At 41.7% G+C, this 13434-nt stretch overlaps 1 protein-coding gene across 2 annotated transcripts in view; it reads left to right on the top strand.

The window, feature by feature from the left end:
• Arid2 (AT-rich interaction domain 2) overlaps positions 1-13434 on the top strand; it is a 128402-nt gene that overhangs the window by 98402 nt on the left and 16566 nt on the right. For both annotated transcript variants that reach the window (XM_031353807.1, XM_031353799.1), the window contains exon 16: positions 778-926. In XM_031353807.1, the coding sequence (XP_031209667.1) occupies positions 778-926 (149 nt within the window). The remainder of the gene's footprint in view (positions 1-777; positions 927-13434) is intronic.

Consider the following 13434-nt stretch of genomic DNA (forward strand, 5'->3'; position numbering starts at 1 on the left):
GGTGTGGCTTGGATCCCGAGGGCAAGCTCTAAAGGAATACCCTCAAAGATTACGTTGGCAGACAATTTACTCGGAATTATTTACTATTTTTGATATCCGCCTTACATGGTTGTGTCACTGATGAAATGTAAGGGGAAGGAGTTATTCAAAGGAATAGTTTGCAGCCGATCTGCTCTTGAAGGGGCAAGTAAATCACATGACTTTGTTTTCATTTGAAACTCTAATTGAGCTGCTTCTTACTAAAAGTCTTAATTTGAATACTATAGTCTGTTGTCCGTGTCTACCAGGTCCATGTCCATGAGTTTATAACTGGAATCAAAAATAGCAGAAAAAAATTGTGGTTTACTGACTGTGAATTGGACAGTGCAGTGCAGCAGCTATTTGTATTTATATGCATTTGCACTGTTTGAATGATTGTATGTAATCTAGAAATGACTTTGTGTACAGGAAGACATGCACACTTATATACGAGTATTGTGCCATTTATATAAACGTATGCAGATCTTGATATCCATGGGAAGTCTGGAACCAAGCCCACACAGATGGCAAGACCTTACACAATGAATAATATTGCTTCTGTAGTTACATATTTTAAAAGGAGTATGCTTCTTAACTTTTTTTTTATAAAAATCATCTTTTTAAATATAATCTTAACTTGAAATTACAAACTGTAAAAACTTTATGTTAGAAATGTGTACCTGTCACTAATGGCCTTATAGAGTATAGAATGCTGTTTCCCGGTGTCATGTCACAACCTCTATTTGTGCTTTTCCACAGAACACTCCTATGCCACCTTCACCAGCTGTACAAGTGCAGGGCCAGCCTAGCAGTTCTCAGCCTTCTCCAGTCAGTGCGTCCAGTCAGCATGCAGATCCAGTGAGAAAACCTGGGCAGAACTTCATGTGTCTGTGGCAGTCTTGTAAAAAGTAAATGGCTGTTTTATTTGTTATACAGAAGTGTACTTTGTTTTAGAGTGCTTTCATTTTTAAATATCTGTTGTATATAGTTTATAACATTTTGTTTTCTCTGAAACCAATAACTTTTAATGAAAAGTCTTTACATTGAGAGTTATAAATACATGGAACAAGAGGCATACTTCAGCTAAAGGTCTGTATCAGTAGTCGGAAGGACTCAATTGCTTAATGCTAGTACGGAATTTTAATCAATTAAGAACCTGGTTTTAAACCAGGCACACTGGCACAACTTAATCCCAGCACTCAGGACGCAGAATCAGGCAGATCTCTGCGTTTGATGCCAGCCTGGTCTACACAGCAAGTTCCAGGCCAACCACAGCTTCATAATGAAACCTGGTTTCTTAAAGGGGGTGGGGGGGGTGTCAATGTAGAGTGAAGTGTGTAGTCATTCCTGACTGTAATCCTAGCACTCAGGGCTGAGGCAGTAGAATTGCCAAGGGTTTGAGGCTAGCCTGTGCTTGCAGATCTATCTCAAAGAAAAGAAAAACCAAATTTGATTATGTATTTTTTTAAGTTTAATATAGTGACAGCTGTAAACTTTCTGAAAAAGCAATTACTTTTTTAAACTAATTTAATAATTATTAAGTAATCACTAAAATTACTTAGAAGTAATATTTGGAAAATGAATTTTGTCTTTAATTTTGAGGTCATGCCATTTCATAATTTAGTAAGTAATATAAATAGCAAATAGAACTGAGCTTACTCTGTGTGTGTGTGCACACGTGCATACATGTGTATGCATGATGCATGTGTGTGAACCAGGAACTTGCCATATCAGTTAAGCTAGCTGACAGAGAGCTCCTCAAGATCCACCCGTCTTGGGAGTGATGTGGGCCCACATCTGTATTTATGTGGGTCAAGTCCATTTCCTTGTGTTTGTGCAGCAAGCATGTAGCACGCTGAGCCATCTCCTAGCCCCAGGACTCACTCACTTTGTTCCGTTTGTGAGGCTGGGTGTGGAGCACAGGGCTTTGCATTCACTGAGCAAGTGCATCTATAGACTGCTTCTATAGATGTTGGACAAAATCAAATGTTTCTTTCTATCAACAGAGCTGAGCCAAAGCCCTTTGCCTTCAGTCACTGAGAACTCGAAGCACTGGTTTTAATAGGAAAATACTTTTCATTTCTTAGCGAACAGAGATTCCATTTTCATAACTTAAAATAACTATATTAGCTCTTTTTATTTTTGTAGAGATAATTGTATTTGTTAATTTCACATACAGGGTTTTGGTATGATCATGGTCTTCTTCATAAGCTCGGGATTGTTGGTAGCATGTCAAGCCAGTGCTTATCAAACTTACATCTCAGCACTGCAATGGTACATGTCTCTTGACCAGTGGCTTTGTTTTTTGGTTTTTTTGTTTTGTTTTGTTTTTGTTGTTGTTCTTTTCAATGAGAAAAATGAATAAAATATAGAGTCATCCATGTTAGTAAGGGTATTATTCCTACTCCTGCGTGTCTGTAGTACATGTGCATGAACTTGATCACAACGTAAAGTCCCAGAGAAACGTTTTAGATGGATCATTTCTTTTATTTATTGAAAGTGACCGTCTTTCTTTGACTGTTTCTTTTGGCTGAGATAGAGATGGGGCTTAGGGCCTTGCACATGCTAAAGAAGGACTCTGCTCTGGGCTGGACCACCAGACCAGCCCTCCCTTCCCTCCCTCCCTGCCTCTCTCCTTTCTTTCTTTTGTTTCTTTCTTTCTATTTTTATTGTTATTATTTTAGTTTGCATTGTAAGTTAATTTGACATTTTGTTTACTAGTGTCTATACATTGATTTGTTGTGAATTTGTGTTTGTTTTTCTGTTTTCTAGTGGTAAAGAATAGCTGACAGAGTAGGTAGTCTATTAAAGCTGTTTATTGACTTTTTAAGAATTTAAGTGTGAGCCAGGCAGTGGTGGTGCACGCCTTTAATCCCAGCACTTGAGATCCCAGCAGAGGCAGGTGGATTTCTGAGTCTGGTCTACAGAGTGAGTTCCAGGACAGGACAGCCAGGGCTATACAGAGAAAACAAAAGATTTTAAGAGAGGTATTGGGGATTTAGCTCAGTGATAATAAGTGTTAGGCCTTGGGCTCTGTCCTTAATTTGGGGGCTTGGGGAATAAAAGAAGTTTAAAACTAACTGCTTTCGATGAAGTTCTTAGAATGTGCCAGCCACGGCAACAGAAGATTCTGGAGGACTTAATGAGCCTATGTATGCACCACTTCCCATCTAGTTAATATGATCCATGTTAATCATTTAAATATGCGGTGTTTGTTCTGATTCAGACATGTTCAAAAGTGCCTCTTAAAGTTTGTCATGTTTTTCAGGCTGCCTTTTTTAAACTTCTCATTAATAGTAAGTTCAGCTTGATTCTACAAATACTTATCAGCTGCTTCCTTAGTGTAGGGTTCACGTGGTAAGGACTACAAGTACAAAGATATTTCCAACCCTAAAAGAGATAAGTTCCAGTTTAAGTAAGCGCTGTGGAAGGGTCACTCTAGTGCTGTCAGCATAGCGGGCAGTGACTGGAGCCCAAGGCTGGCAGGGAGCTTTTCCTTAGGCTGCATATTTCAGTTGGGTCTTAAAGATTAGACTGTCTTTGTCAGATGAATGACGTGCAGTTGCAGGGATTACTGAGGAGCAGACAGCTAGGAGCTCAGGGAGAGCAAGCAAGGGAGCAAGGAGGGAAGGAAAGCTGTCATTTTCCAGACTTTTTTCTTACTGTATTTGGAACCAAAATTCTGTAGTGTGCTGGTTTATTGTGGTGAATGCCCAGTATTTTCAGCTGGAATGCCTGTGCACTCATACCCCCTTATGGGATAAAACTGACGGTGAGTGTGCCTTTGATTTGTTGTGGTGCCACATAGTCTTCCGATGTGGAATTCCAGAAGAGTGTGGTCAGCTTATAGGGGAAAACATTCTTTTTAATTTTTTTAACACACGAGAGTTTTACCTACACGTATGACATGTCTAGCACATGCATGCCTAGTGCCCCAAATAGCCAGAAAACAGCATCAGATGATCTGGAAATGGAGTTAAAGACAACTATGAGCTACCATGTGGGTGCTGGGAATCAAAACCAAGTCCTGACACAGCAGGAAAGGCTCTCAGCCACTGAGTCACCTCTTTACCCTCTGGGAATCAACATTCTTTTAAAAAACAAAAACACTAGCTCCTCATCTCCCAGCACCTCCCAGCACCTCTGGCCAGCAGCTGCTCAACCAGAGGTGGAGCTTGCTTGATGCCTAGCTCCCTTTTCCATAGTGAGATTTGCTCTGGCTTGAGACTGCATGGCGCTTCTGTATGCCGTCAGTCACTAAGGGTTCATGTGCTCAGCGGCCCTGGTGTGTCTGAAGGACACAATTTCCCTGCCATCATCCATCACCTCTGGCTCTTAAAGTATTTCTGCCCCTCCTCTGTAATGATCCCTGAGCCGTGGAGTAGAGAATGTGATACAGCTCTCCCACTTAGAATCCATCATTCAGTCTCTCCTTCTCTGCATTTTGGCCAGTTTGTGAGTCTCCCTGTGAATCCCCATCTATTGCAAGTACACTCTTACTGATGAGGGTTTAGAGATACCTTAGTGTGTGGGTGTAATGAGAAGACATTGAGAAATCAGTGAAATACAATGTCCAATAGTAACGGTCTCTCCCTAGAGCCAGTGTCCTGTGCAGCCACAGGCTCTTGGCCAGCACTGATACCCATGTAGGTTTCATCTTGAGGGCAGGGCTTAAACTCAAGCAGAAAGGGGTTGCTTATGACTGTGACCCCCATTGCACTGTTGCTCAGAGACACTTCCTTTTCAAATGTTAGATGGGTAGGTGGGAGGCCCTAGGGAAACCAGTTATCTTGTCCTGACTGGCTTTGCTTTGCTGGTTATTCGCTCGCTTTCTTCAGTGATTAGAGGCCTATTCAAGTCAGTGTCTTTCAATAACTGTGTGTGGTCACAGAAGTAGAATACCCTCTGTTATGCTCCTTAATTTATTACATTTATTTGTATGTGGGGGGTGCACATATATACATATGCCACAAAGCAGGTATGGCCACGAGAAGGTAGCTTAACAAGGCCAGTTCTTCCCATCTCGTGAGTTTGGGGCGTTGCACTCAGGACCTCAGGCTTGGTAGCAGGAGTGCTTACCCACTGAGCCATCTTGCTTCTACAATATCATTTCATAGGTTGGGAACCTAGCCTGTAATTTACTGATATTTATTTATTCCTTGGAAGATTATGCATAGAATACAGACAGTAACCAAGCATTGTTCTCTCTCTGTCTGCTTGCTTTGTCTCTCTGTGTGGAGTCCTAGTGCTCACTTCCTTGGCTGGTTCTGGCTCTGCCTCCCAGCTGCTGGCATTAAAGGATTCGCCACCACACTTGGCTATTACTCATCTCTTAACCATAGTTTGTTTCAAAATTTTTGCCAGCATGACAAAATTATAGTTTCAGAAATACTGAATATAAAAAAATATGCCTTAGTTTATACCTTGTAATAGATTTCTGCATATTAAAGTATGTTAGGAGAGAAAAATCAGCCTTTACTGTTAGATGTGTATACATAGTTGGAGATCCCAGCTCTGGTACTTAACTCTACAATTCTGAAAAATGATGTTTGAGAGCCCATTTTTAGTATAAAGTGGGGTTGCGAGTGTGCCTGGTGCCTGTGTGTACTGCTCACTGTTCAGACAGAGGGTACTCTATTCTGTGAGGGTTTTTCAAGGACAGTGTGATATGCACAGTGCCAGATCTCTCTGGGAAGCCAAGTGAGTGTCCATGCTAGGATTCCCCTCAGACTCGCTTAGATGCCTCATTTTCCCCATTATGAATATGCTCACAGCTCCCTGCTCAGAGCACATTGCAGAAGAAGCGGCAGAAAGACCCGGGAGTTTGCTGTGAGAGTGTATCTCTTTATAATGTCGAGAGCTACGTGTGTGAAATCCCAAGACTATCTGAACATGAGCTGACCATGCTAGGCATGCCAAAGTGGACAGGGAAAAAAGCCCATTAGGCCGCCACCCTACACAGAGAACTAAAGCCGAGGAAGGACGCAGAGAGGGGGAGGAATGGTTATCCTCAGTGCTGAATAGACAGCTGTGTGTGCATGCGTGTGTGTGTGTGTGTGTATGCGTATGCATGTGGGGTGTGTGTGGGTGTATTTAACATTATGATTAAACTGGTCATATTTAGGAATATATATGTATGTATGTATGTGTGTGTGTATGCATGTGTGTAAGTATGTATGTATACACGCATGTGTGTATGTGTGTGTAAGTATGTATGTATACATGCATGTGTGTATGTATGTGTATGTATGTGTGTAAGTATGCATACACGTATGTGTGTGTATGTATATGTGTGTGTAAGTATGTATGTATACATGCATGTGTGTGTATGTATGTATATGTGTGTGTAAGTATGTGTGTATACACGCATGTGTGTATGTATGTATTCTTGTGCTGGATGTTTCTTGTTCTGACTCCCCCAGTGATGGACTGTCATCTCAAAGTGTAAGCTGAAATAAACCCTGTCCTCAACAAGTGTCTTCATTATGGTGTTTTATCACAGCAATAGAAACCTGAACACATTGGTACCAGGACAGTGGGGTATGGCTGTGACAGACCAGACCGTGTTGTCTTTGGAAGGATTGTGGAAGGGCTTTAGAACTTTGGGCTAGAAAAGTATTGAGAGCTCTGTGAGCTGTTCTGTGGGAGCTTGGAAGATGAGACTGTTGAAGATGCAGAAGATGGAGGCCTGGCTCTGGAAGTTTCAGAGGGAAGTAAAGGCTCTAGCAGGCCTTTGTGTGAAGATTCTGTGGTCTCTGCTCAGCTAGAGCTGAAGAATCAGCTGTGGTTAACAAGAACCACTACAGTAAAACCTTTCTTTTATTTGGGACAATGGATACTGGTCAGCTGGGGCTGAGAAATTAGCGGTGATTAAGAAGAGACCAGCATTTCTGAGGTGAAATCTGTGAAGTGATGCCTGAGAGCACTCACAGCTGTGTTCCAGAGGCAGCTGCAGTTTTCCTCACACTGGCAGCTGATCTTGGTCCTGTATAAGAATCACCCAGGTGAGTGCTGGTTTTGAAGGCTTGACGTTGGGAGAGGCCAGGAGAGGGCAATGTTGACAGTGCAGCCTCAGTGGCAGTTGAAGGCCCGGGGGTGAAGGGGTCATGCAGAGAAGTTGAGCCTTGGCACCATGAAGAGAGCCTATGAGAGGCTGTTATTGAAAGTGCAGCCTAGTTGCAGCAGAAGACCCAACATTTTGGAGATGCCAGTACCATGAGATGATCACCAAGGTCAGCAGCAACACTGAAGTGGAGCCTGCCTATGCTTAGAAGACAAGCTGTGTGTACTGCAGAGCACTGAGCCCTTTGGAGGAGCCCAGAAAATCCTGAGTGGATTGCAGACACTGGACACTGAGTGATTTACAGGCTGGGGTTTGCTTCTCCTTTCATCTGATTGTGACTACGCCCTGATTCTTCCCACTTAAAATATGGAATTATTTAACTTAATTTTTATTTTTTACCTGAACACAGGGTTAAGAGATTTTTTTTTTTAAAGATGTATTTATTTATTATATGTAACTACATTGTAGCTGTTTTCAGACACACCAGAAGAGGGCATCAGATCCCATTACAGATGGTTGTGAGCCACCACGTGGTTGCTGGGAATTGAACTCAGGACCTCTGGAAGAGCAGTCAGTGCTCTTAACCGCTGAGCCATCTCTCCAGCCCAAAGAGATTTATAACTTTTAAAAGAGTCTGAATTTTTAAAGAGACTGGATGTGTTGGCGGGACTGAATTTTTAATGTGTTTGAATTTATAAAGATTATGGGATTTTTAAAGTTATTTATGTTTTTATGTGAGACCTTAGGGATGTGAAAGGAGAGGTAGTTTAACAGTGATCTGATTGTGTGTGTGTCACATTAACAAGGGGTCAGTTGTGTCAACTGGACACAAACTAAAGTCATCAGAGAAGAGGGAACTTCAATTACTAAAATGCCTCCATAAGATCTGGAGGCATTATAGAAGCCTGCAGAGCGTCTTCTTAATTACTGGTTGATGGGGGAGGACCCAGCCCACTGCAGGTGCTGCATCCCCTGGGCTGATGGTCCTGGGTTCCATAAGAAAGCAGGGTGAGCAAGTTATGAGGAGCAAGCCAGTAAGCAGCACCCTCCATGGCCCCTGCGTCAGCTCCTGCCTCCAGGATTCTGCCTTGTGTGACTTCCTGCTTTGATGTGATGGCCTGTCACACTTTTGGAAGTGTAAGCCGAAACAAACCCTTTCTTCCAAGTTGCCTTGGTCATGGAGTTTTATCACAGCAACAGAAACCTTAAGACAATATCCACATACATGTAGGCATTTAAAAACTACTAATGAAAAAAGACCATGAATTTGAATTTGAAAGACAGCAAAGAGGCGGGGAAGGGAAAGACAGAATGATATCATTATATTACAATCTCAAAAAAAGAATAATGCACCTCCTTCCAGTGGTGCTTCTCAGATAGGGACTATCATTTCAACTTACTATTAATATTTTGTGGAAGGTACAAGGGGTGGTTTTTTTGTTTTGTTTTATTTTTTTGTTTGTTTGTTTTGGTTTTTTGGGGTTTGTTTTTGTTTTTGTTTTTCGAGACAGGGTTTCTCTGTGTAGCCCTGGCTGTCCTGGAACTCACTCTGTAGACCAGGCTGGCCTTGAACTCAGAAATCCTCCTGCCTCTGCCTCCCAAGTGCTGGGATTAAAGGCGTGCGCTGCCGCCGCCGCCACCACCGCCCAGCTAGGTACAAGGTTTTAAGGCATATCTTAATGTTTGTAAATGTTTGTTTGAGATGGGGTATTACTACATATCCATGACTGGCCTAGAACTCGCTCACTGTATATACCACTTGCAAAGATCTGCCTTGAATTTTGTAATTTCAAAAAAAAACCAATTATGCACTAGTGCATATACTGTGTGTGGATTATATGTACTTTATTTAGTGCAAGTGCCTGCCATGGCCAGAAGCATTCTATTCTAAGGCTGAAGGCGGTCAGTTGTAAGCGCCATCTCACCACTTTCTGAATTAGAAATTTTAATAATGAAATTAGGATTGTTCATTTCTCTAATCTTAACTTAAACTCTTCATCTGGATATAATATAACCTGGCTAATATAATGTAGTATAATATAATATAACCTAACAGCCAGTTATGCAGTGTCATTTGATTATAAAATAATGCATAACTGTGGTGTTTCTTTTGCCACAAAATAATATGTAAAAGAAGTAGATGTCAAGGGTTGAGGTAAAAGTTAAATTGTTTTACTGCAATAACTTGGTGTAGCTTTTTATGTATGCTCTTAAGTGGTTATCTTACATTTATGCATATGTGCTTTATAGTAGAATTTTCCTTCAGAAGATATCACATGCCTATTTCGTGCAAATGAAGGGGAAGATTTTGTTACTTTGTTTTGCAGCAGGGCTATTAAGACATGGAATACTTTTTTAGACCATAAAGTGAAAAGAGACTGCCAAGAACTAAGACCAATAAATGGATCTAAATGAAACTGTTGTTTCAGCCTTTGAGATATGCCTTCTAACTGCAGTGTTTCCTTTTAAATTGATCTTTTGAATATGGTGTGTTTGTTAAAACAGTGCTACAGTGTGTGTTATTGATGTGTGTGTGTGGGCTTTGAATAGACTGCAAGCTTCTAACAGGATGAACTTGGGGAATGGGAAGTGTGTTTGTCCTGTCCCGGGGGCGGGGGGCCTGTTGATGGCAACTGCTGTGGTCCCAGTCACTGCACCAGGGATGGCCCTGCTGGATGGGTTTAAGCCAGGTTTAAAGGTTTGTTTGTTGCTCTTTCATTTTGTTGTTGAGGATGTGTTTTTTGTTTGCTTGCTCGTTTAGCTAAGTAGCTAGTCGGGCAGCTAGAATTAGGAAGCCTAGTGTTACATTACTTATATCCAGGAGAACCAAGAAGCCTGTAGTGGAGAAGAAGAAAGAGCTTAACTTCCCTGAGCTGTTGCTTTGCAGCTGTTTGGATAGCCAGCAGAGGACCTGGAGTTCCCACCTGCCCCTGTTGTCTTTGCAAACAGTGTGTACCTTTTCACTGAGAAAAATAGCAGATACAGTTAATACACTAAAAAGTATCAAATGTTAAACTTTGTATCACTTTGTGAAATATCATGAAATTCTAATTGCTGTCTGTTGGAAGTAGCAGCATAGAGGGGAACATGCTTGTATTTGTAGCTGGTGGGAGAGGAGCCAGGCCACCAGAGGACAGCTTGTGGAGGTCTGGTTCTCTCTTTCCATCACATGGGACCTAGCATTCAACCTTGGGTCATCTGGCCTGATGACAAGGGCTGCACACAGATTTACCCCTTAAATTCTGTGAACAGTATACACGTAAATCGGCACCTACATTATACACACCTCCTTCCAGTGGTGCTTCTCAGATAGGGACTATCATTTCAACCTACTATTAATATTTTGTGGAAGGTACAAGGTTTTAAGGCATATCTTAATGTATGTAAATGTTTGTTTGAGATGGGGTCTTACTACATATCCATGACTGGCCTAGAACTCACTGTATATACTCACTAGAGCTCACTGTATATACTCACAGGCCTTCGCATCTGTATTCTTAAACACAGTACTAAGTAGGAAGGGAAAGATAGAAGGTATAAAGACGGTGATTATTGTTGAAGGGACAACCTAGAAGTCAGCGAGTAGATGAGGGCAGCCTAGGCACAGCAGCCAAGACCCCCAGGGAGGACAGGGCTTCTTTACCGAGAGAGGTAGACCTGGAGCATTGCATCTGTGTTCAGGCTCCTACTCCCTAGGGGAAGACTTAACTCTGGAGCTTCTGATGAGTGCGGACTGCAGAGAGGCCCTGATAGAGGGCATGTCAGCTTGGAAACCTGAGGCTCTCTCAGAATTAACGGTTAGCAAGACAGTCTGGGTGTTGAGGTATGTGTTTAATCCCAGCACTTTGAAGAGGAAAAGTACCCAGAGCTACACACAAGACCCTGTCTCAAATAAACAAAAAGAGATAACAAAATGAGCATCCAAGCGGCTTCTTGTTATTACTACTATCAGCAAACATAAGGGTCTCAATGATCAGAGCTCACATTTATTTATGGCCACCTGGTAACTTTACAAATAACAGTAAAATGAGATTTCCAGTAAGTGAAAATTTCAGGGAGTGGTTATTTTGCCCAGAGGAGTCGCCTTGAAAGCCCATCAGGAGAGCACATTCACACTTGGGCTGACTGTAACAGTTTTCTGCAGAAGGCAGTGAGCTGTGCTAAAGGAAAACATTTTTACAGTTTGAATCAAGATTAAGTATTGTGGGAGTAGCAAGCTATGTACACATCCAGTCAGCAGCACTTCCACTTGTTTTCAAAAGGACAAAGAAGGAAGGCTGAGAGGAAAGAAATACACTGTGGTTTTAGTGCTACTGAGAATCAGATCACAGGAAAGTGTTATTTCTCTTCTATTGCTCTTTAGTTTTCAGGTTTATTGGGTGTGCTTTTGTGATGTTGGGGAGTGGGCTAGATGATTACTGGAAAGCAGTGAGCAAAACAGTGAAGCATTATTCCTTCCAGTAAGCAATAATGGCAGGCAGCCTGCTCGGGGATTCTCCCTCATGCATCTCTTATGTATGACGTCCATGCATGCTTGCTTGCTTGTTCATCTCTCCATTTGGGAAGGTGGAGGCACACTGAGGCAACAGCTTGCTAAGTAGCTTAGTTTAGCAACCTCGAACCTCAGCCGTCTAAGTGTTGAGATTACAAGTGCGCACTGCCCAGCTCTCCCTCCAGTATTATACTTGTAAAATTCAGCTTTTTTATTAGTTTAGAAGAGTGTACAGGTTTTCACACCTATGTGGTCAGTGGCACCAGCTACATTCAGATACTTTAGAACTGCGTCCTGAGCTACAATGGCTGAGGAGCGACTCATATGGACAGAGTAGTCAGAAAAGAAAAAAGGAAAGAGATTTGAGAGGAGGTAAAAAGTAATGGCCTGGAGAAAGGAACATATAATGATGGACAGGCAGAGTGATGACCACTGACAAACGCATGACACATACTGTATATATTTAAGTAGTCAAATTGATACAAAGAGATACTCTCTGGCTAGATATGGTGTGCACCTTCACTCCAGCACTAAACAGTATAGGCGTATGGATGACCATTTGGACCAGCATTGCTGGGTGTGGTGATACACACCTTTAATGCCAGCCCTTGAGAGGCAGAGGCAAGCTGTTGGTTCAACGACAGCTAAGCCCAGGACAGCCAGGGCTACTACACAGAGAAAACTTGCCTTGAAAAAGCAAAAAATTGGCCACCTTTTTTTCCCATCAGTAGCAAATTGCCAACTTCATGTATCACAAAATTGACTAATGTGTTCTGCAAAATGTTTGACAAATCACCAATGATGCATTTATATTTAAGGTATGTACAAATAGCATCCTTTACCAAAGATACATGCTGGTACATGAGTGCTTAAGCAATTTCTTCATTGTGTAGATATTATGGAGCCTGCTACACAAGAAATCTTTAAGCAGAAGGGAAAGTTTGAATAGATAAGGCAATCACGTGTTATCCTTAGCAAGTGTCTTATTTTATACATTGGCTTCTGTCCTTTGTGTGGTTGGCTGTGTTTGTTTACACGAGGTACTGCACCAGGTTGGCTGCATAGTCACTTAGGGTGGTAGGAAGCTATTGTCACATTATAATTTTACAGCTCATATATGCAGCCATGTATGTCATCCATCATTGACTAAAACATCATTGTACAACGTTCAGTTAGTAACAGAATCTCAGGGAAATTTCAACAGAGTAAGAAATCATCTTCATGATAGTAACATATATGGTGTATATAATAGCATTTCAGTTGTTTTGTTTCATGTGAGTGAAATATTATTTGGAGTACTTAAAATTAAAAATGGATATCCTGATTTCAGATTTCATAATAAGTCATTGGTATTTATGTAGACAAATATGAATAGAAATGAAATTTGTGACTTTTTAGTATTATCTTTTGTAATTCAGTAATTACATTCTTCATTAAATCTTTTTTAAGTATCTGACATTTCCTGAGCTGATATTTGAGATACCGGATGTGTGATACACATTAAAAATCGGTTGGGAGCAAGAAAGTTGCTCAGCACATGAGAACAGTTGTTGCTTTGCAGAGGGCTTGGCTCCTCTTCCCAGAAGAGAATGGCACACATGGCAGCTCCTCAGTGGACGTAACTTCAGTTCCAGGGCACCCAGCAGCCTCTTCTGACCTCCCGGGGAGGCAGCTCACAGACAATACATATGCATGCATACAGTCAGAGTACTCATACGCAGAAAAATAAACCAGTCTTTAAAAACACTTTTTACCTGGGCGGTGGTGGCGAATGCCTTTAATCCCAGCACTTGGCAGGCAGAGGCAGGTGGATTTTTGAGTTCGAGGCCAGCCTGGTTTACAGAGTGAGTTCCAGGACAGC

The sequence above is a fragment of the Mastomys coucha genome, unplaced genomic scaffold, assembly GCF_008632895.1.
Source record: "Mastomys coucha isolate ucsf_1 unplaced genomic scaffold, UCSF_Mcou_1 pScaffold11, whole genome shotgun sequence".
NCBI lineage: Eukaryota > Metazoa > Chordata > Mammalia > Rodentia > Muridae > Mastomys > Mastomys coucha.